The sequence below is a fragment of the Accipiter gentilis genome, chromosome Z (assembly GCF_929443795.1).
Source record: "Accipiter gentilis chromosome Z, bAccGen1.1, whole genome shotgun sequence".
In the NCBI taxonomy this organism is placed as follows: Eukaryota; Metazoa; Chordata; class Aves; order Accipitriformes; family Accipitridae; genus Astur; species Astur gentilis.
This window is the reverse complement of record NC_064919.1, coordinates 31,532,003-31,553,117: the sequence shown is the minus strand read 5'-3', so window position 1 is coordinate 31,553,117 and position 21,115 is coordinate 31,532,003. Positions and strand designations below refer to the sequence as shown.

The following is a 21,115-nucleotide window of genomic DNA, read 5'->3' as shown; positions in this document are numbered from 1 at the left end:
GAAAACATACACACACAAACTAAATGCTTTATGAACTCTGGAAAGACTAAAGCTGTTCTTACCTGCCTTTATGCAACCAATGCCAAACACTCAAAACCACAAACCAAAACAGCTCTTGCAGCATGTCCTGATTTCACCTTCCTCTCCTGATTTGCCACAAAGCCTGACACTCAGCACAAAGAGACTGCCCACTACTGAAACACTCCTAGCAATGGATGGAGAGATGGTGTTCTTTACTCTGAAGAGACCATGCATCAGCATGGTAAAAGCTTCCTGGTGGGACCACCTACCTGAGAGTTCACGAAAAAGTCACACACCCACTCATTCAAGTGAAAAATTGATCCCTTCAAATATTTCATTAAATTTTCTTCAAACAATACTGATGTCTTGGATAAACCACAGCACTCTGAAAAGGCTCAAAATGGGCCAATTTTTGCCATAATACTAAATACAAGATGGGTCACCTAGAGCAACACCAACTGATCCTTACAAATACAAGAGTTCTTAATCATTTCTGCTTGCTATGCAAACTAAACACTACTCAAAGGGAGTACTTCCTTATAAGCACAAGGACAGAGCCATTTCCCTTTCCTCCTTACTCATAAAACCCATGCACTCTTCCAGAGACATGGTTTCACCGATGAGCAAAGTTTATTACTCTCCATTCCTGCCAACAACCTTGTTGACCTCTGTCCTTACATGAAAATATGTAACAAAGCTCCCTCTGTCCTTGTGATGGATGTGACTGCCTTCTGAAGTTTACGCTGAACATCACAGCCATTGACATTTGACCACAAGATAGGTATTAGACAGATGCAATCCACTTAAAAGATTCTTGCAAAAATACACACAAAAATTCTGCATTTACAAAACAATAGACAAAGCACAGCAATTTTATCAAATGACAGAGCACTAGGTCACTCATAAGTAGATTTTACTGCAAATCACAGATCAGTCTGAACACTACAGTTTACATTCCATTTACACAGCTGGATTATTTCTGCATCTTTATTAGTCCTGCAGTTGCTTTCTGTCTGCTGTGTGGAAAAAACCCCCCACAAAACACAAACAAAACACCACCACCACAAAACCCCCCAAACTTTCTGGAACCCTTCTGGGCAAAGTTAAAAATCTGAAACCCCCAAAAGCTAAGCAAAAGAGACGATATATCAATCTCTCTCTATGTCAAAAGGTTTTGGTTTAGCATTTCATTTTGAATTTCATAATTTTATTTTCTTTACAATTCCACACTTTTCCCCCATGGCAAACTTACAGTATCCTAAGATTTCTGACTAGTGAGTAATCTAGAGAACATCAGTAGGATTCTTCTGTACATACACACTTCTTTATTCAAAATAATGGCTGCTGTGCAGCTCATTTTCAATTTTACATGCAAGCTATAGGATGAGGAAGCCAGAAAAAACTGCCTTTGGGATCAAATACATTATCCTTTTCAGCTGTAGAACTTTTCTAGGCAGCAAACTGCTTAAGTCATAAGTAATTACACACAAAACAATATAAGGTGGTAAGCTCACTTTCCTCTCCTACATGAGCTTTTTCACCCAGCTCTTCATACACCTCATCTTGCCCCAGGACACCCTATGTAAAATAGTTGTGTTTCCTTCTTCAAGCATCTGTCTTGGAGCTGTGACAAAATTACGAGCTTAGATTCCTTGTGCAGTCAAAGGACAGATAACAACATACAGATAGGCAATGTTTGTGTGCATTGGTTATCTATGTAAATAATTCCAGATTTCTTTATTCCAGGCCACCTCGTATTGGGTTTATGTGGCAAGGTTTTGGTAGCTGGTGGCTACAGGGGTGGCTCCTGTGAGAAGATTCCAGAACCTTCCCTTATATCCGACAGAGCCAATGCCAGCCGGCTCCAAGATGGACCCGCTGCTGGCCAAGGCCAAGTCCATCAGCGACAGTCGTAGCACCTCTGTGACAACATATTTAAGAAGGGGTAAAAACTGCTGTGCAACAGCAGCCAAGAGAGAAGAGCACAGGAAGCAACTCTGCAGACACCAAGGTCAGTGAAGAAGGAGGGGGAGGAGATGCTCCAGGCGCCAGAGCAGAGATTCCCCTGCAGCCCATGGGGAAGACCATGGTGAGGCAGGCTGTCCCCCTGCAGCCCATGGAGGTCCATGGTGGAGCAGATATCCACCTTTCAGTCTGTGCAGGACCCCACACCAGAGCAGGTGGATGCCTGGAGGAGGCTGTGACCCCGTGGGAAGTCTGTGCTGGAGCAGGTTCCTGGGAGGGCCTGCGGCCCCATGGAGAGGGGCCCACACTGGTGCAGGTCTTCTGGCAGGACTTGTGGCCCTACAGGGAACCCACGCTAGAGCAGTGTGCTCCTGAAGGACTGCACATGTGGAAAGGTCCCAGGCCAGAGCAGTTCATGAAGAACTGCAGCCCGTGGGAAGGACCCACGCTGGAGAAGTTTGTGAAGGACTGTCTCCTGTGAGAGGGACCCCACGGTGGAGCAGGGGAAGAGTGAGGAGTCCTCCTCCCCTGAGGGGGAAGAAGCAGCAGAGACAAGGTGTGATAAACTGACCCCAACCCCCATCCCCTGTTCCCCTGCACCGCCAGGGGGGAGGAGGTAGAGAGAACCAGGAGTGGAGTTGAGCCTGGGAGGAAGGGTGGGGTGGGGGGAAGGTGTTTTAAGAATTGGTTTTATTATCCTACTCTTAACTTTTGATTGACAATGAATTAAATTAATTTCCCCAAGCTGAGTCTGTTTTGCCCGTGACTATACTTACTGAGTGATCTCCCTGTCCTTATCTAACCCACGAGCCTTTTAGCATATTTCCTCTCCCCTGTCCAGTCGAGGAGGGGGAGTGATAGAATGACTTTGGTGGGCACCTGTCATCCAGCCAAAGTTAACTCACCACAACATAATAATCTTCTTTCTCCACAGGATTTCATTTTAGTTTCCATAGTTTCTAATTTTTTATGTTCTGCACAAAAGAACTGCACTCTGGAATTTTCTTCATGTCTCCTAATTCAGTAATAGGCTACAGAAGTAATCAGCACACTTTCCTTTCTAATGGATTTCTTGGTGTTTCCTTCTCTGTAGTTGCCAATTCTCAACTTCTGGTATTTTTTTCTTTGAACGTAAGCTATCTCATTTCCTGGTGGTCTTGCCTGGCTACTTATCACTGACTCTCACTCTGTTCTGTCAGGAGTTCCCCCAGTCCCATCACACTCTTACCTTTCTCAAACAAGACCCAGCTCTCCCAAACACTCCTATTACCATAGCTCCTTGTGCTCCAACTGATACTCATGGTAACATCTGAAAGCAAAAGCAGCAACACAGATGCACGTCAGCCAGTACGAGTCACATATCCACATAGCTCAGCAGTTTTCAGTTGTTCATCTAGCAGCTTAGCAGCAAAAATACCCATTTGAATTCAAACTCTATCAGATACATGAAGACTTTGAGAAAGAGGGCAAGTTACTGCAGTTTTACTCAGTCTATGAGGTCATTTTAAGTGACTAACTCCTTCTGATGGGGACTGCTACTACGAGTATCTTTATACGACTGAACAATTACCACTTTTGCTTTTAATGAAGGCACACCTGTACCCAATCCAGAACACAGGGCTCTCAGATTTACACACAATGTATACACACAGATGTAAAAACATACATATAGTCTAGTTTACTTTTAAGGCATATTTCATTTGAAGCCAAGATCTCATGAAGTATTTAAGTAGCCAGGTCACCCAGTCCCAATAACAAGTCATTAGCTAGTAGCGTTATATATCGTAGACAAGGTTCACAAAAAAGCCCATAAAGTCTACAGTGCATTCAACACACATAAAGCTATGTTGCTGCAGAGCCAGTTTCCTCCTCAGCAGTACCTCTTTTTACACCATAAATAATGCACTGAGGCAATCAGAAGTCAAGGAATGTGTCATCTTTTTAAGAGATACAGAGGTGACTGTTTTAGATATTGAGGTATGTAAGTTCATGTGCCTTTCTGTGAGCATTCCCACATGCACAGGGTGTTTGTCTCCAGCTGCAAATGAACAATTGAAAATATGCGAGGCAAAAGAGTGTTAGAACCTAAGACCCTGGATTTCTCACCAGTTGTGCATGTTTTGAACTCTCAGCCCTTGTTTGAGAGCATCAGTATGCTAATAACAGTAGTAATAGCAAGTGGGAAAATAGAGAATATTCAACAGAAATGTAAATGTATATTTAAAGGAGACTTTGAACGAACAACAACCCTGTGACTTGTGAGATACCCATCTTTGTTTCAGCACACTACCCTTTTCTCAGGGCTGCTCCTACTTCAACAGCCTCTGGGTCATCTCCAAAAGCAAAAGGAAGCCTTCTAGTAGCCTCTCTATAGTAATGAAGATCAGCCACCAGACTTTTGGAAGTCTACAGGAATAGTATCTCTTGCCTCCATGTTTCCAAATACATACCTCACAGTGCAAGAGCACATACGCTTCCTTTAATGTAGGCATAAACAAGTGAAATCAACAAACACAGACCAATACACCACAGATCAATTATCTTTTCATGATACTCGATTTGCAAAGTTGAAGCATGAGTGTTCATGGTTGATGATAAGAATTATGCCTATACTTCTGGTGACAGTAAAGCAAATCTGCTCCTGAAAACCTATGTGTTTCTGCTCTATTTCACAATGTTTTCTGGAAAGTAACATCTGCATTGCCTAGGTGAGTAAACTTCAAATTTAAGCTCTCACTACCAAAGTTTTTGCAACACAAAATATGCCATACCCAGAGCAAAACTCCAGGAGTTCAGACATAACCAGAGATCAGCCAGCCACATTTCTTTTTTGTATATACATAAACCAAGATCCACTTCCCCTTCTTTTTGTGTCATAAATTCATAACAATAGCAGTTTGTTTCACATGCAAAATCCTTCCTTGTTAACAACATAAAAACAAAGCTAAGCCCAGTTTTGACAGCATTCATACAAAATCCTCACAGGGAATCCAAACAGTGGGAGCAAGACAGTGTTTTGTTTACCAGAGCTCAGAATCACTTTCACATCCCAGAAACATGTCTCCCAGAGGTGTTTCTTCAACCTCAGCTTGCTAACTATATTTTCCATTGAGACCTCTGGATAGCCCTGGAGAAGAGATATCCACATGTCCTGGTTTCCTCTTTCCTAAGGCTATGTGATAGCACTCTCATTTTGATGCCACTGCTCCTTTGATGACAAAACCAGTTCCATTGGCCACAAGAAAGCTGAACATAATAATGTGCAAGAGGTGCAATTAAGCCCACCAAAGTATTTTTAGTACACTTTGAAATTTGTTGCTTCAGCAATAGCCTTGAAAACGACAAGCTTAATTGGGTTGGGAGGTAGGAAAAACAAGGAAAAAGCCGGGAAAGCCATGAGATCAAATCCAGGAAGCTCCAGCATGACTTGTCAAATGAGCCGACAGGAACACAAAATTTTTGAACACAAGGAGCAACAAAACCAAGACAGCAAAAGCTAGGCAAAGCAAGATAAAGGCATAAACCACAAATGTTTTGTAGGAAATTGCCTCTTAATTTCAATCACATGGACTGCCAGGACAAGGGGGCTGAAGTATTCCAAGAAGGCACCATGTGGGTCCACAACATGGCTGGAAATTCTTTTCAATACCAAACATAACTGTTAGGAATTTTCAATTTCAAGCACCTCTGAGCTGGTGGTCTACATAAGAGAACAGGCAAGTGTATTGGTAAGCAGTGATTCTCCAGGTGAACTGTGACTATAACCCATGAATAATGGGTTATCAGGCCAAAATGCTCTTATCAATGACTTATCCTGTCTCTCAGAAGAGGATAAACTCTCCCAGAATGAGCAATTCAAAGTCACTTTCATGTCTGAGAAGACCATCTTTGCCACTTTAGCTATACAGATTAAGTTAGCACAGCATAACTTTCTAGCACAGACAAACCCTAAAGCCTTAACTCCAAAGATGCTGGATAATAAACACCAAAGCATGTCAGTACACAGACATTCAACAGAAGTCATCCCAACTGTACTAACAAGTATTTAAGTATTTTCATCTATTGCTCTCTATAGAGATAATAAAATCTTTAGTGGTCATTCTAGGCCCTCCCTCTACAGAGATGCAATAAAATTTAGCCAGCATTTCTTCTCCAAATTGTTTCAGTTCATGATTTTTAGAAGATTAAAAATAGTTCAGTAGGCAATCATTTTGCTATCTCTTTGCTGGACCATCTGCCTTAATTTTAAAATCCCTTGAGACAGAAAAGGCCTCCAAAACTAGACATGGTGCCTTGAAAACGAAGCTCTCCTATGGCCTTATACAATCATAGAATGATTTCCTATGTCTTGCCTTCTGATGCAGACTATTAGACTTCTTTGCTACTCCTCTTTTTGTCACTGCTACACTCGAGAGAAAAAAACAAAAGGGTAAAACAGCAAAGAAGGGAGAAACACAGAGGTAAGGAAGAGCTAAGCTACTAGAAACATTTGTCTCCTTGGGACATCAGTCCCAAACAGAAAGCACAGCATCCAAAAAATAACTGATAGGAAACAAACACGACCTAACACAGAAACATAAATGTTAAAAGAATAATAAATTAAACAAATGGCAAAAGTCTTTGCTTTAAAATGTTTTAAGGCCACTTTTGCCCCAACCTAACTAGAGACTTGGAAACTCCAGAAAATTCTGGTATCCTTGCCACACAGTCTCTGTGCAGCTGGTTAATGAGATACAGATGACACTTCAGTTAATTCAAATTAAAGAAGTCCACAACAATATGGGCAACTCATTTACTTTGAAAATTCTCTTTTATGACACAGATGTTTTAAGAGCGATCCTCAAAAGAAATCAGTAGTTACATAAGCACCGGAATTAATGAAAACTGGGTTTCATGGATTTTTGTTCTGTATTTTTATGTTCCTTCCCTGCAATAACCCAGTTCCCCTCTTAAGTCCTTACAATTCCCATTCCCTGCAATTCCTTTGGTTTCCCTAGTCTCCCTTAATACCTACTTAATACCCTCCATTCCTTCCTGTGTCCCTTTAAGAGAGACCATACACCGCAGCTGTTTGGAAGCAAATCACTGGCTAACTGCCCAGCAACTCTACATATGACCATTGGTCAGTAAGCCAAACAGAACAGCATCAACCCCCTTCACAGTGTTTTCTTCAGGGGGCAGACTAATTTATCTAGTATTTAACCACTGATTTCATACAATTCTTTTTAAGAAATCAGAGAGCCTCCCTAAAGTCAGAAGCTATTTACACAGAAACAGGACTAAAAGAATAAGAATGACAGCTTTACATAGAATGCCAACTCCACATTTACATGGGAAGGCAACCTGACGAGGTCTTATACCACAGTTTTTTGCTCTTTGCCTACTTTTCTGCTATGCTCATATTTTATGTTACTGACTGAATTCTTGTTTGTACCATTTATCCCTAAAAATACTATAGAAGATTTATGCTGTAGTAGAATCATCACATCTTAAATACTGATCAGGTAAAGACTAACAGAAAAAAATGAAAATATATCAGTGCATATCTTTCATATTATTTGTTTATTTGTACATATTCACATACCCTATAAGCTTGAAAAAAAACCTCCTATTACTGAACAACACATCTCTCAATTCATTTATCTGGCACCTTCCAAGAAAGTGTACCAAGTATGACATCAAAGACAAGACTCAACATCCCCTGCACTTCTAAGACTTAAAAAAATAAAAGCTTTTGTCTGTCAGAAGAAAACAGACTGCTTGTACATAAACCAGCAAGCAAGTTAGGAAGAAGGGTTGAGAGGCAGAAACATACCCCTGCTTTCAGCACTCCTTTAAATACAAACACCTATTGATGCTTTAGTCAAAAGCATTTATACACAAAATATCCATTGCAAAAGGTGTTTTTGGGTGTGTGTGGAGGAACTGTGTTAAGATGATCATGGTGAAAAAATCAAGGTTGGGAAAAAAAAAAAAATCTCCCAAAACAGAAGTGACACTTGGATGCCTAAGCAAATTGAGTTCTCACCACCACTTCTGACCATGTGCAACTAAACCAGTCCCAAATTACTGTCACTTCTCTATTTACAGTGCCTGAAGCAGGCATCCCCACGCCAAAGGTAACATGCCTACTACAGCATCATACAGAGTTATTCAGTTTGAAAGAGACTGCTGGAGGTCACTTAATCCAATTCCCCTGCTCAAACCAGGCCAATCTAGAGTAGGCTATCCAGCGCAGGCTCTCCAGCACCTTGTTTGGCTAAATTTTGAGTATCTTCAAAGTTGCAAATTCCAAAATGTCTCCGGTTCTCTGCTCCAGTGCTTGACCACCTCTAGGGTGAAAAAAATTCTTCTAAATATCTGACCAGAAATTCATGTGTTCCAGCCCAAGTCCTACTCCTAGCCTCTTGCCTTCACAGCATGAAAGAGTCTGGCTGCATCTTTTCTGCATCTACCCATGAGAGAAGGGTAGAGAGCATTGAGATCTCCCCTGAACCATCTCTTCATCAGGCTGTGCAACCCTGGTTCCCTCCACCTCTCCTCACAGGTCACATGCTCCAGCCCCTACACCATCTTGGTGTCCTTAAGCGAGCTCACTCCACCAAGTCAGTACCTGTCTGTTCAGCGGAGCTGCTACCCACCCATTCCGCCCCCAGCCTGGCCTTTTGCACACAGTTACTCTGCCCCAGTGCAAGACTTTGCATGTGCCTTTGTTGAATGCCATGAGGTCCCCAATTCTGCAGGCTGTCAAGGTCCCTCTGAATAGCACACCTGCCCCCCAGCATACCAACATGTCCCCACATTCATGGTGTAATCTGTGAACTAGCTGGAGGACCACTATTCTGCCAGAAGGATATGTTGTTCAGTAATAGGAGGGTTTTTTTCAAGTTTATAAGGTGACACCATCCTAGCCACTGTTGTATGATTTTTACCTTATTTACCACTTCCATAGCTCTTCCCTAATCCCTCATGTTCACTATGCCCTTTTTAAAAAAAGTGGCCAAAATGCAACAAATCCTTTAAGTTATTTTTCCTCAACATTCAAATGCTTCATTATTAGCACCTTTTGTATCTCACTGCATAAAAGCAGGATCAATAAGACTTATGTCCCATCCCCTCCACCACTCCCCCCACCCTCCAAAAAAAGAAAAAAGAACATCCATTTTTCTAGACTAGGAGCTAACCAGCATATTATGAATTCACAGACTGGCTAAGCATTTTCTCCTGAGAACTCCAGTGTGCTTTTCAGAATGTAACTGACTCAACCACCAAACTCAGGGTCATTCAGGATGACCAAATTACCTCACCCTTAGACTAATTTAAAATTAGGAAGAGAAAAATGAACCCATTTAACTTTTTATTAATCCAAAACTGTTGCAGATTATTAGTTTAAACAAGGACTTGTATACACACTTCTATGGCATAGCATCATGGATGACCAACCAAAATATTACACAGTCAGCAAGTGAAAGACCCTACAAGCACAAGAGACAGCCAATGTTTTAAAAATGAAATTAAGTTTTAATGAAGAAAGGAATATTTTTCTGGGTGTTTCTCACTCACTTCTTCAGTCCAACTCAATAGACACCTATGAACAACATCAAATGTATCCTGACTCCCACTTTCTTGAAGTATGCCACTGCAGCATGTACCACAATTTGCTGCTTTACTACTTTACAAGCACAGTCACAGATTTCTTAAGTTTCAACACACTTCCCACACCAGTGGCTAAAAGCCTTCACTCCCAAGCCTCCAAAACTCAGAGGAAATTTCTGAAACTGCTCAGAAGTCTAACCTGTATCCAACCTCCAAAATCATCTGCAAAAGCAATTTTCAGATCATATAATAAACACTTTATGTAATCTTGCTCAAAACCACAGACAAACCACAAGGATCATACACTCCCAGGGTTTCTAAGCCAAAAGGCTCAATAACCTACTACTATAACTGCACAAAAATTCTTTACAAAAGCTACTGCTTACTCCTGCTTGGCTTGCTGGCACATCAATTTACAAACAGGAAAGAAAGTGATGCCACACATAAGTTTCATACAGAAAGGCTGCACACACTAAAAATAGGCAGATAAACATGTTTTAAAGGGGAATTAAAAAAAAAAAAAAATCACTTAAAAATGTCGACCCGTAGGCAGGGGAAGAAAAAAACCCCACCAAATCACAATTCAGATCCTGCAAACATTTGCACATGCTCTTAATGAAGGCAGAAGTATCCATGTGCCTAAAAACCCAATCTTCACCAAGTAAGAACCCAAGCAGATAGTAAATTTAAATCTCTAATGTTTTCACTTTGGAACCTGACCATATGCCAGGTGCAAAGCAGCAAAAGATAAAGGGGGAATAACTTTCAGCTGTGCTAAAAAAAAAAACATGCAGCAAATGTCTTCAAACTGTATGCTGCAGTTCCTCGGTGCCGGTTCAATCATACAGCACTCGTGCTGTTCCATGTATTCTCCAACAGACCCAACTGTTCTATATACACAGTTGACGTTACTAGCCATGCTTTGTGCTTTAGTAGCCACTCCCCAGGCTCTCATACAAATAGAAGTCATGTGAACAAATACTGTGTATGGCTTTTAGCAATTTTTAAACCATTTAAGGGTAGTCTTCCTAACAGGCAATTTTCCAGGTATGCGGATTATGAAGTATTTTAAAAAGATTCACAGAATTCATACTTTACTCCTTAATATACAGACTGGCAGAAAATAAATAACAACCTTCCTCCTGCCCTCCTTCCAAAGAAAATGTGTGCTGGAGCACAAATCAGTAGTATTGGAGGAAAAAGTGCAAGTCCTTTATTCATAAGGGATACAAGAAAAAATCATAAACACCCTCTAACAGTGTAAGTAATGTTCTTTTTGATACTGGCTGCATACCCTTGTGCTACAGTTGTGTACATTATGCAAAAGAACAAAATTTCAATGAAAGACTTAAGTAAGCTCTTCCGATTATTATTATTTTTTTTTGCAACTAAAGTGATGGAATATATCTTCTTTTAAGATTATAATTTCCCATTTGGGATTGTCCCAGAAGACAGTGACCAAGCCCAAATGCTTAGAGTTGTGAGCTCTGAAATACTACATTTCATTGAAGGCTCATTATTATGACAGCCCATGTCCAAGAAAACCACGCCAGCTGCTGGACAATGCAGCAAACAACATAGATTATCCGTGTGGATGCAGAACTGTCCTGGTTTCAGCTGGCATAGAGTTAATTGTCTTCCTAGTAGCTGGCACAGTGCTATGTTTTTGAGTTAAGTATTAGAAGAATGTTGACAACACTGATGTTTTCAGTTGTTGCTAAGTAGTGTTTAGACTAAAGTCAAGGATTTTTCAGCTTCTCATGCCCAGCCAGTGAGAAAGCTGGAGGGGTACAAGAAGTTGGCGCACAGGACACAGCCAGGGCAGCTGACCCAAACTAGCCAACAGGGTATTCCATACCATGGGACGTCACATCTAGTATAGGAACTGGGGCGGGGGGGGGGAATTGCTGCTCGGGCACTAACTGGGCATTGATTGCAGGTGGTGAGCAATTGCATTGTGCATAATTTGTATATTCTAATCCTTTTATTGTTACTATTGTCATTTTATTACTGTTATTATTATCATTAGTTTCTTCTTTCCTGTTCTATTCTCAACCCACGAGTTTTACTACTTTTCCCGATTTTCTCCTCCATCCCACTGCGGGGGGTGGGGTGGGGTGGTGAGTGAGCGGCTGCGTGATGCTTAGTTGCTGACTGGGGTTTAACCACCACAAGAACCCCAGTCCCCAGTCATTACAAGAGAGATCAGGGAAACATCTTGACACACTTTACCACCAACAGACTGATCACAGGTGTTATTTTTTCATACATCATGGCTGCAAAGGGCTTGCATGAGTGGGAGGATGCAGAGGCTCAACCTAAACACAGTGCCAGTGATAATGGGAACAGCAATCCAGGAGCTTAGAGCTAGGATGCCAGGCTCTCAACTAAGAAAGATCTAGGGAAGGGTGTTTTAAGAATGAACATTTGGAGCATGTGTGTGCATTTGAGAAGCTCAGAAAACAAAAATGCTGTAGACTGCACTTGCTTAAAATACTTCTGAGAATACCTATGACTTATTATTTCAAAAACCACTTCCTGCATCTTTCCCTAAATAAAGTGAAGTACGCATTCTTTGTTGTGCATTACACATCAAGTGACTTCCAGAAGGAAGCTTTATTTTAATTTTATTTACCAGAGAACAACAGTATTTTTCCCCTCAAGAATGGAAAATCTTTTCCTCATTCAGAGAATTCTAACAACCAAGCATCACACAAACAAAGAAGAAAACAATAGTTTAGAATAAGCATAGAAGAATGCAGTCAGAAGGTGTTAAAAAAACCCCACCACCCTGCACTAGAAAAAAAACACAACAAACCAAACAAAACCCAGATAAACAAAGGTGGGAGAAAGTAGCCCCATCATGTTAAAATATTCATGCAAAGGGAGCTCCCACTGCTAACTTCATATGATGCTCTCTGATGTTTTGGTACTCTACCTTCTTGTTATCCCACCCACATCTTGCATCACATTGACAACTCTTATTAGATGACACACCTCCATCTGAACTTCTGATATGAAGCAGATGCCATATGAGATACCACTTAAAATATCTGAGGTGCAAGAACTAAGAAAAAAAGCTGCAGTGCTATTGGTTGAAAAAGATTTTAAACCTATTTTTCTCAGGAAAAAAAACATGGGGCAAAAAGATTCTGTGCATGTGTAGATATCATTTTGCCAAGATGATGTGTAGGTGAAAAAAAAGTGCTGTAGTCAAGGAAAAAAACCCCAACTTTATTTTTTAATTGAGCAGAGCTTTTCCAAGACTTTACAATGTTCACAATCATGTTTACTAATATTCTTTAAAGCAATTTCTCATTTTAATCTTTTTGTGACAAGGCAAATATACTTAAACTGTGTTGAGAAGAATGTTGACTCTTCAGTCTCTACACCCACCTGAAAGCATGGGTCCAGCAGTGAGAATATGAAGCAGCAAAAGCACGAAACACACTATGCGCCTAACTTTTTTTCTGTAGTAATTTCATCTTGGAAAGAAATAGCTCAAGGCTCTAATAGCACGTGATGTGCCTGGGATGCAAAATTCAGATGGATACGAAAATGCAAGTGTTGTAGCACTGTCATTAAATACAGAAAAATCATGAAGACATTAAGAGGGAACTGTTAGGACATGAACAAAGCAAATACACGCTCATACATATATATGTGTATACTTGTAATTTTTCGTGGCATTTCTTCTCTTTGAACTGAGACCATACTGCACATTAAATCATCTGTTATTAGTTACTTTAAATGAGATGAGACCATCAGTTTCAAAGCCAGACAAACTCTGTACTGTCAGACCTAAATTGCTTTTCAGCTGCAAATCCATGCCACCTTCACTAATGCCTGTGGAGTGACACCAGTAGAAAAATCAACATACACTCATATCTAACACTTTCCCTCTTAATGAAAATTAATATCACCCCCATTTTCTAGGCATTTAACAACTTTTAGCCAAGGCAGTAGTTAACAAAGGATGGGTGAGTTTACAAACCAAATCAATTGACAGCTACATTGCAGCTCTGTATTATGTTTTTCTGTGTAGCCACCCAAACTCAATAGTCCTTCTGACAGCTGAAGGATCAGTTCCAGCAGGTCACCCAGTTCAAACAGATACTGACAATAACTAGTATCTTGATGGATTAGACCAAAAGGATAATTTAGATTATTTCATAAGCAGATGTTGCAAAGCAGAGGATGCATTTCAAAATTAAATTCTTATCTCTGGTCTTTTTTCCTATTATTAAACTGTACTGTAAGGAAAATTTGGAATTTTTCATTTCTGTGCTCCTGCATATTTTATATTTGAAACATGCCAGTATAAGCAAGGATCAAGTTGTTCATACTGCAAGAACTACAATTAAAAGATCTGCATATTGTTTTATGAATTTTCCTTAAAATACATTTATCTCATTCTCACACTATCTTTAAATACTTATGTCAGGGGGAAAATATCAACATTTGCTAGCATTCAATTGAGCTGGTTGGTGCTGGCACCTAAAAAGCGTACCTCCAAAATAACTTCATAGAGTGCATTTATGGCATAGAACAATTTCAGACCATAAAAGTATTGTTTCCAGTTCATATAAGTACTACATATTAATCTACCAAAGTGTCCTGGTTTCGGCTGGGACACAGTTAATTTTCTTAGTAGCTGGTACAGTGTGTTTTGCATTTAGTGTGAGAATAATATTGATAACACACTGATGTTTTAGTTGTTGCTAAGTAGTGTTTATCCTAAATTAAGAAGCTGGGAGGGAGCATGGCCAGGACAGCTGATCCAAACTAGCCAAAGGGATATTGCATACCACAGAACATCATCCTCAGTATATAAACTGCAGGGAGCTGGCCAGGACGGGGGAATCGCTGCTCGAGCATTGGTCAGAGGGTGGTGAGCAACTGCATTGCGCATCACTTGTCTTTTCTTTTTTTTACATCATATTCCTTTTCAATTATTATTGTTGTTATTATTATTATATTGTTATCATTGTTAGTATTATATTTTATTTTACTTCAGTTATTAAATCATTCTCATCTCAACCCGCGAGCTTTACTTTTTTTTTCCAATTCTCCTCCCTAACCCACCAGGGGAGGGCAAGGAGTGAGCAAGTGACTGTGTGGTTCCTAGTTGATGGCTGGGGTTAAACCATGACACAAAGAAAGTCAAAGTGAAATAAAAAATAAAGCCATAGAGTAGTCACAAAGAATGACTTAAAACAAATGTATGTTATCTGAAAATAAATGCAAATATACTTCCCTAACAATTATTTCCCAAATTAATCCCATAAATATGCAAGTCATTTCTGTGGTAACTAACTTCTTGAAATAAACATTCAATGTATGTCTGCTAACATTAATTCCATGATTACTAGAATCTATTCAGAGTACAACTACTTTATGTAAAAAACAAAGCCTTCTGTCTTCCTTTATAATTCAAAACTAGCAAAACCAACACACCAACATTATAACAAATAATCCTGAGATACTAAAGGTAATTATAATCTAGCATCCAAAAGAGATTAGTTCTACCCAATAAACATGCACAGTAACAGGTTTACAATATTGTAGTAATTCTAACCAAGAGGTACCACCAAACCACTTCTTTACTTAGGAACACTGCACTTTAACCGAATTAAAATAACAGTGCTGCAATACTAGTTTCCAGTTTGGGAGCTTTTTTGTTTGCTTGTTTTTAATCTATCAAAATCAATTGCAACTCTTGAAAATCATCCACATGCTGAATGTGCTTCAGTTGTTTTTACTAATAAGTTATCTTTCCATCTTGCTTTATTTTACACAGTTATAAAGCTGTGAAGGCATCACTGTGACATAAATCAGAAAACTTGCATCTATCTCCAGGCACACCAGAATTATATATGACACTCACTATAAAGCCACAGTAACTGCTTTCCAGTTTGAGAACAAAACAACACATACCACGCATAGATGGTATAACTATGGACAACTGCTAAAGGCACAAAAGCTTACATGTGTCAATATGAACATACAAGGAGTTTTAGTACTTACATTACAACTGCATAGCATATACAGCATTAGGCAGAATCACTATGAATTCAAACAGCTTTCTACTGCACTTAATCAGCACTTTAGTACCATCTTTACAAGCAAGACCATCCCCTCATATTCTGCAGTTATGCATATGTTTGAAAACTGGCACTGATCCTTTCATCAGCAGTTTCAGCTTCTCCAAACCAAAAGGCTTAGCAGATGCCTAGTTATCTGCCTAAATAAGCACCTCTCATTACTCCTCTTAAAGATATTTTCTGATATGACTTAGCCTCATGGGCATCTTAGTAATTTTAAAGTTATTCTAAGTAAAGACTTTGCAACATAAGGAGGGCAAGCAATATTAATTAAATTTAGCAAAATTTACCAGATGACATCCAAATAGCTGATGTGCGTAACAAAGATGTTTAAGAGAAAAGCTGCTTACATTAGTATCTTAAGTATACCGCAGCCTTCAGGAGCCATCTTTCCTTTCCAAATGCTGCAAAACCTGAGAATGTTAATACAGACCTTACAAAAAAAGTGAAGCTGAAAAGGTCTAAGAATTTCCTCTACAAACACACTTTTATTTTCCTAGCTGACAGTCTTGCCTCTAGGTGGGTTTCTCTTTTTTACTGAGGAGATGCATATACCCCAATGGAGGCAAAGAACTTTACAGAAGGTGAAGTGCCTCTTAAGATCAGGATCAATTTCCTGAATGAAACAAAGAATCAGCTCTTCAGTGCAGCATTTTCTGGTCTAATATTCTTTCACTAATTTGACAGCCATGCATAGAGAGTTTCTCTTCTGCTGACACATGCTGTTTGGGAGAAAAATACAGAAGAAACAACAACAACAACAAAATAAGAACCAGCCATCACTAAACATTCTTCTGCTGGGGGAAAAGAAATAGTAAACATTCTCTCAACCTTGCTTATAAACTACAGTAATTTCACTAACCCCTAATTTGAAGACCAGATCACAATACAGTTTTTATCAAAAGTTAATATGTTAGGACCACCAACAGGAAACTACTGCTTTCAAGAGCATGACTGAGAGGATGCACAGCAAAACAATCCAAGTTCAGCCCTGATGCCAGAGTTTGGTGCATTTTTTCCTCTGGTGGCAAATATTTGGCAGATTTTCACAATGTCAGAATAACAGTCTTTCCCTTTGGAGGAAAAAACCCACAACATTTCTCATCCCTAGTCTAGAAAACTCCTGTATTTGTCTGTAAATTATGACATTTACCTCAAAATTAGAAGATGAACCAGAGATCATACCACATGAAAACATTTTATGTATTTTTGAGATCACAAACATTCACCTGCCACAGTGACTTAAGTATATTGTAAAACTTAAATCATTTAACTTGGGCATCTGCAAGAGCTCTTTTGAGCAAACTGCTTCTTACTATTCCAGTTACTGTTAAGCACAGGACTTTTAAGCACAGGATTTGTGCTAGTGAACACCAAAACTTCAGTACGAACCCAAAAGGCCCTTTTAGTTTTTGGAGAAGAAAAAGCTCAGCATTCCCTAATCCAATAGTAAGGTCTTTGTACATTAGGCCTATGATGAATTCATTACATAAGGGTTATAGTTCTTTTCTCCACAAAGATTTTCCAAATCATGGGAAATACAAAAGCTTTTATCTCCCAATAGTAGCATACTAGGTCAATTTGTCTATTGAACTTTTAAGAGCGTGGGAAGGTTAGGAAAGGTTTTGAGGTCAGGCTTTAAGATAAGGTCATTGTCTACACAAGAATGTCCAAGCAATTTTAAAACAAGAAGTTGAAATACAGCTTCATCAGGTAAAACCTCCATTTCCAGATCACCTATACTGGAAGAATATTTTTCTCCTCTGTATTTTATTTGGAAGGCCCAAATACCGAGACAGGAGGGACTGATCTTCCCCATGTGCTCTGTGGTCTCAGCACACAGGAAAAGCTGTTTTTGAGCTATGTAATACAATTCAAGGGTAAAATTTGAGTTCTTCCTCATCTTTCTGCATGGTAATCCTTCCATATGCTGTCAACAACAAATTTCAAGAGGAACTATAAAACCTACTATAATATAGGCAGGTCTATAAGAGGTCTATAAAACCTACTTCATTTTAGAGTCACATTTCCATCAGTATAAACACCCATACTGCAAACTCCTGTAAGTTATCCACGTAAGTCCCCAAGACATGAGCACCACTAAAAAAAACATTCTAAGAAAAGTAGGTATCTCATTTCTTCACCCTCCAGGCCCAAAGAACAATGTCTTGGTTTCTGTCATTCTCCCATACCACTTCCTAATTACTAACTTCATATATATATATATATATAAACAGTTTAATTCTTGCTGCAATTCACAAACAACAACCTAGGAAAACATCTGAGGCCCCAGTCCTGAGAGCACAGGGACTCACACTCGTTTAAATTTAAGCATGCGGGAAACTCCAGTGCAGTCCTGGAAGTGGCTCTGGTGTTTGACAATAAGCACATCAACGCACGTGTTGAGACCTCAGCCATGAAAAGATTGTGGCTCCAGGACAAGTGAACCACATGCCCCAAACCAGCTCCTCAGACAGATCCTGCAGCAGAGGCAGTTTCTAACAGAAACCTCAAGAACACGTTTAAAGGGCAGCTGTTGAGGGCTCCAAAGGGACCCCTCAACCGGGGTTCCCACAGAGGCAATCTGACTTTCAAAGCACTTCGGAGCTACATGCAGGAACCTCAGCTGGCGTGCCGCCGTAAACCGTGGATCCCCACAGCTACCGGCAGCCCGCTGCCGAGGGGCAGAGCCTGATTCAGGGACACGGACACGCACACATCCCGCCCCCCACAAGACCTTTCAGGAGCGCGGCACAGCGGGCGCCCCGCAAAGCCCGAGGGCAGAAGCTGCGGGCCGGGGGCCGCTGCAGGGAGGAGGGAGTGCGGGCAGGGCCGGCCAGGCCCCGCTGCTGCCGAGGGCACGCCACACCAAAGCCTCGCATAAGACGCGGCCGCCGCCGCGGCGAGGGAGAGCAAGCACCGACGCCCAGCGCAGCGCAACCCCTCCGGCCGCACCGACGGCCGACAGACGGGGGTGCAGGGCGGGTAAGCGCTGGCAGCGGTACGACGACCGGAGGCGAACACCCCTAGCCCCAGCGACCGCTGACCGCCCGCGCTTCGCAACGTTGCATCCCAACCAGCGAGGAAAGAAGCCATCGCCGCGCCGGCCACCGATGCGCAGCGGGCCCCCTGCACCCGCGGCTGGCCGGGCGACGCACGGCCTGTCGGCAGCCCCCGCTCTGCTGCGGCCAGCGGGAGTTTCTCCTCTGTCCTGTACCACTGCTCACCCCCCAGCGGGGGACGGACCCCTCGGGGCGGCCGCGACTTCGGGCGCTGCGGAGGACAACTTCCAGGCCCTCTGGGACGGCTTGCGCTGCCGGGCGGGGGCGAGGCGCCCCGAACTACTCCCCCTCCCGCGGGGCCCCCTTCCCGCTCACCTGGTGGCGGGCCTCTGGCGCCCGGGGCGGTGCGGGGTGCGCCGTGGCCGGCGGGGCTACCCCGGCCCTGGCTGCGTGCTCCTGGCTCCGGCAGGCTCGGCCCGTGGAGGGGCGGCGGCGGTGGCGGGCAGAGGGCGGGGGGCGGCGGCAAGCGAGCGGCACCGCCGCTCATGGCGAGTCCGGGGAAGCCGCAGCGGGAGCGAGCGCGGGTGCGGGGGGGTGCCGGGAGGAGGCAGGCAGCCGAGGGGGAGGCGGAGGCGGCGGCGGCGGCCTCGGCAGCGGGGGAGGAGGCAGCGGAGGAGACGGGGGGCGGCGGAGGGGAGGAGAAGGAAGGCAGGAAGGGGGCGGCGGAAGAAGCCACCCATCTGCCGCGCCGGCCCGCCTCGCCTGCCTGGCGGAGGGGCTGGGGCCGCTCGCCGCCGCTCTCCCCGCCGCGCGGAGCGGCGCCGCTGTCCCGCCAGCGGGCAGGGGCGAGGAAGCGGGCGTCGGACTGCGCTCCGCGGGGCGCTGAGCGGGCGGCGACAGGCATCGCTCCCCGCTCCGGCCAGCCGGCGGCTCCCGCCTTCCCGAGAGCGGCACCGCCGCGAAGACGGAGGAGCGGTCAGCGCCAGCGAGGGCACGTGGGCGCCATGGGGAGCCTCCAGCTGGGGCGCAGCCCTCAGCCGGGCAGCGGAGGCGTGCCGCCTGCCCCGGCGGAGAAGCTACCGGCGCCACCCGACTCGCTGCCGAGGAGAAAGTCTCCCCGCCCGCCTGCCTGCCTGCTTCCTACCTCCCTCCCTTCTTCCGCCCCAGCGGCCGGGAGCGCTCAGCGCGCCGCCGGCGGCCCGGAGCCTGCCCGAGGCCGCTCGGCTCCCGTGGGGCCGAGGCCGCTCGCAACAGCGGTGCCGCAAAGCGCGACGACCCGCAGCGAGCGCGGCAGCCAGCCGCCCTTTATGGTGGCGGTGCTCCCGCCGCCCCTTCGGCCAGGCGGGGGAGGGGGACTGGGGCGCGCGCTGCCATCGGCCGGACCCCCCGGGGCCCAGCGGGCCTCAGTCCGCCCCGAGCAGACCCTGCGCGCAGAGCCCGGAATCATCCTCGCCCGGTGTCGCGTTCCGTCTCTGCGGGCCGCTAGGCGCGGGCGCCGCCACGGGCCCTTCGGGTTGGTGGCGTGCGGGGGCCTCGTCGCCGCCCGCCCTCTGCTGCGCGCTCCCTCCCGCCCACCGAAGCAGCACGGTGCTTCGGCGGCGGCGACCGCCCGGGGGGGAGGGGGGCAAAGGCCGCCATCGATTGGACGGCCGGGCGATTGCAGGGGCTGCGCCCGGGCCCGGTGGCGCGCGGACGCTGCGTAGCGGCGGCCCAGAAGAGGGCGGGCGGGGCTCCTGCGGGCCGGGAGAGCGGCGCTTTCTTTCCCGGCGCTGTCGCTGGGCGGCGAGGAGTATCCGGCCGGCCGGAATCGGCTCTGATAGGTACGTGTGGGGACCGGGGACTGCCCCACACTGCCGTCTGCTTGGAAGGCGTCAGCGGGGCGCGGTAGGTGCCGGCCGCTCACGGTACAGGGGCAAACTCCCTCCGCCTGCCGGTTTATGCCGAAAACCCCAGAAATGTCGGTAAACGCCTTAATTTGCCACGGGAATGACGGTTTGTTGCTCTGTTGTTAGATAAGCATTATGCGAGCTAGGCCGTTTGCGTGAGAAGACACCAGGAGTGCAACTAAGGGTTTCTCTTGAAGTAATGAGAATGTCCCTGTATATGGGTGCATGCGTGTCTGAATTGAGCTAAGCTGTGTTTGCCGAGCCAATCCGGTTGGGTTTGGTTTTCAGGAAAGAAAAATCACGAGTTAGCGAAATTTACTACCTATAGGAAGGCACTTGCTGTCATCATCAGAACAACAACAATTCTATGAGATCTAAATGTGCAGACAGAGAATTCATAGAATCATTTAGGTTGGAAAAGACCTTCAGGATCGAGTCCAACCATTGACCATGCCCACTAAACCAGGTCCTGAAGTACCCTGTCCACTCTCTTTGTTTAATATCTCCAGGGATGGTGGCTCACCCACTTCCCTGGGCAGCC

The 21,115-nt window shown here is 44.0% G+C and overlaps 1 protein-coding gene across 3 annotated transcripts in view; it reads right to left on the bottom strand.

The window, feature by feature from the left end:
- RNF38 (ring finger protein 38) overlaps positions 1-19,684 on the bottom strand; it is a 129,458-nt gene extending 109,774 nt beyond the window's left edge. The window contains exons 1-2 of one of the 3 annotated variants that reach the window (XM_049796327.1): positions 19,064-19,684; positions 3,215-3,295 (exon numbers count right to left, since the gene is read on the bottom strand). In XM_049796327.1, the coding sequence (XP_049652284.1) occupies positions 3,215-3,295; positions 19,064-19,592 (610 nt within the window). In that variant the 5' untranslated portion in view covers positions 19,593-19,684. The remainder of the gene's footprint in view (positions 1-3,214; positions 3,296-19,063) is intronic. The other 2 variants (XM_049796328.1, XM_049796332.1) reach the window with 2 other exon arrangements.
- Between the last annotated feature and the right edge of the window lie 1,431 nt (positions 19,685-21,115).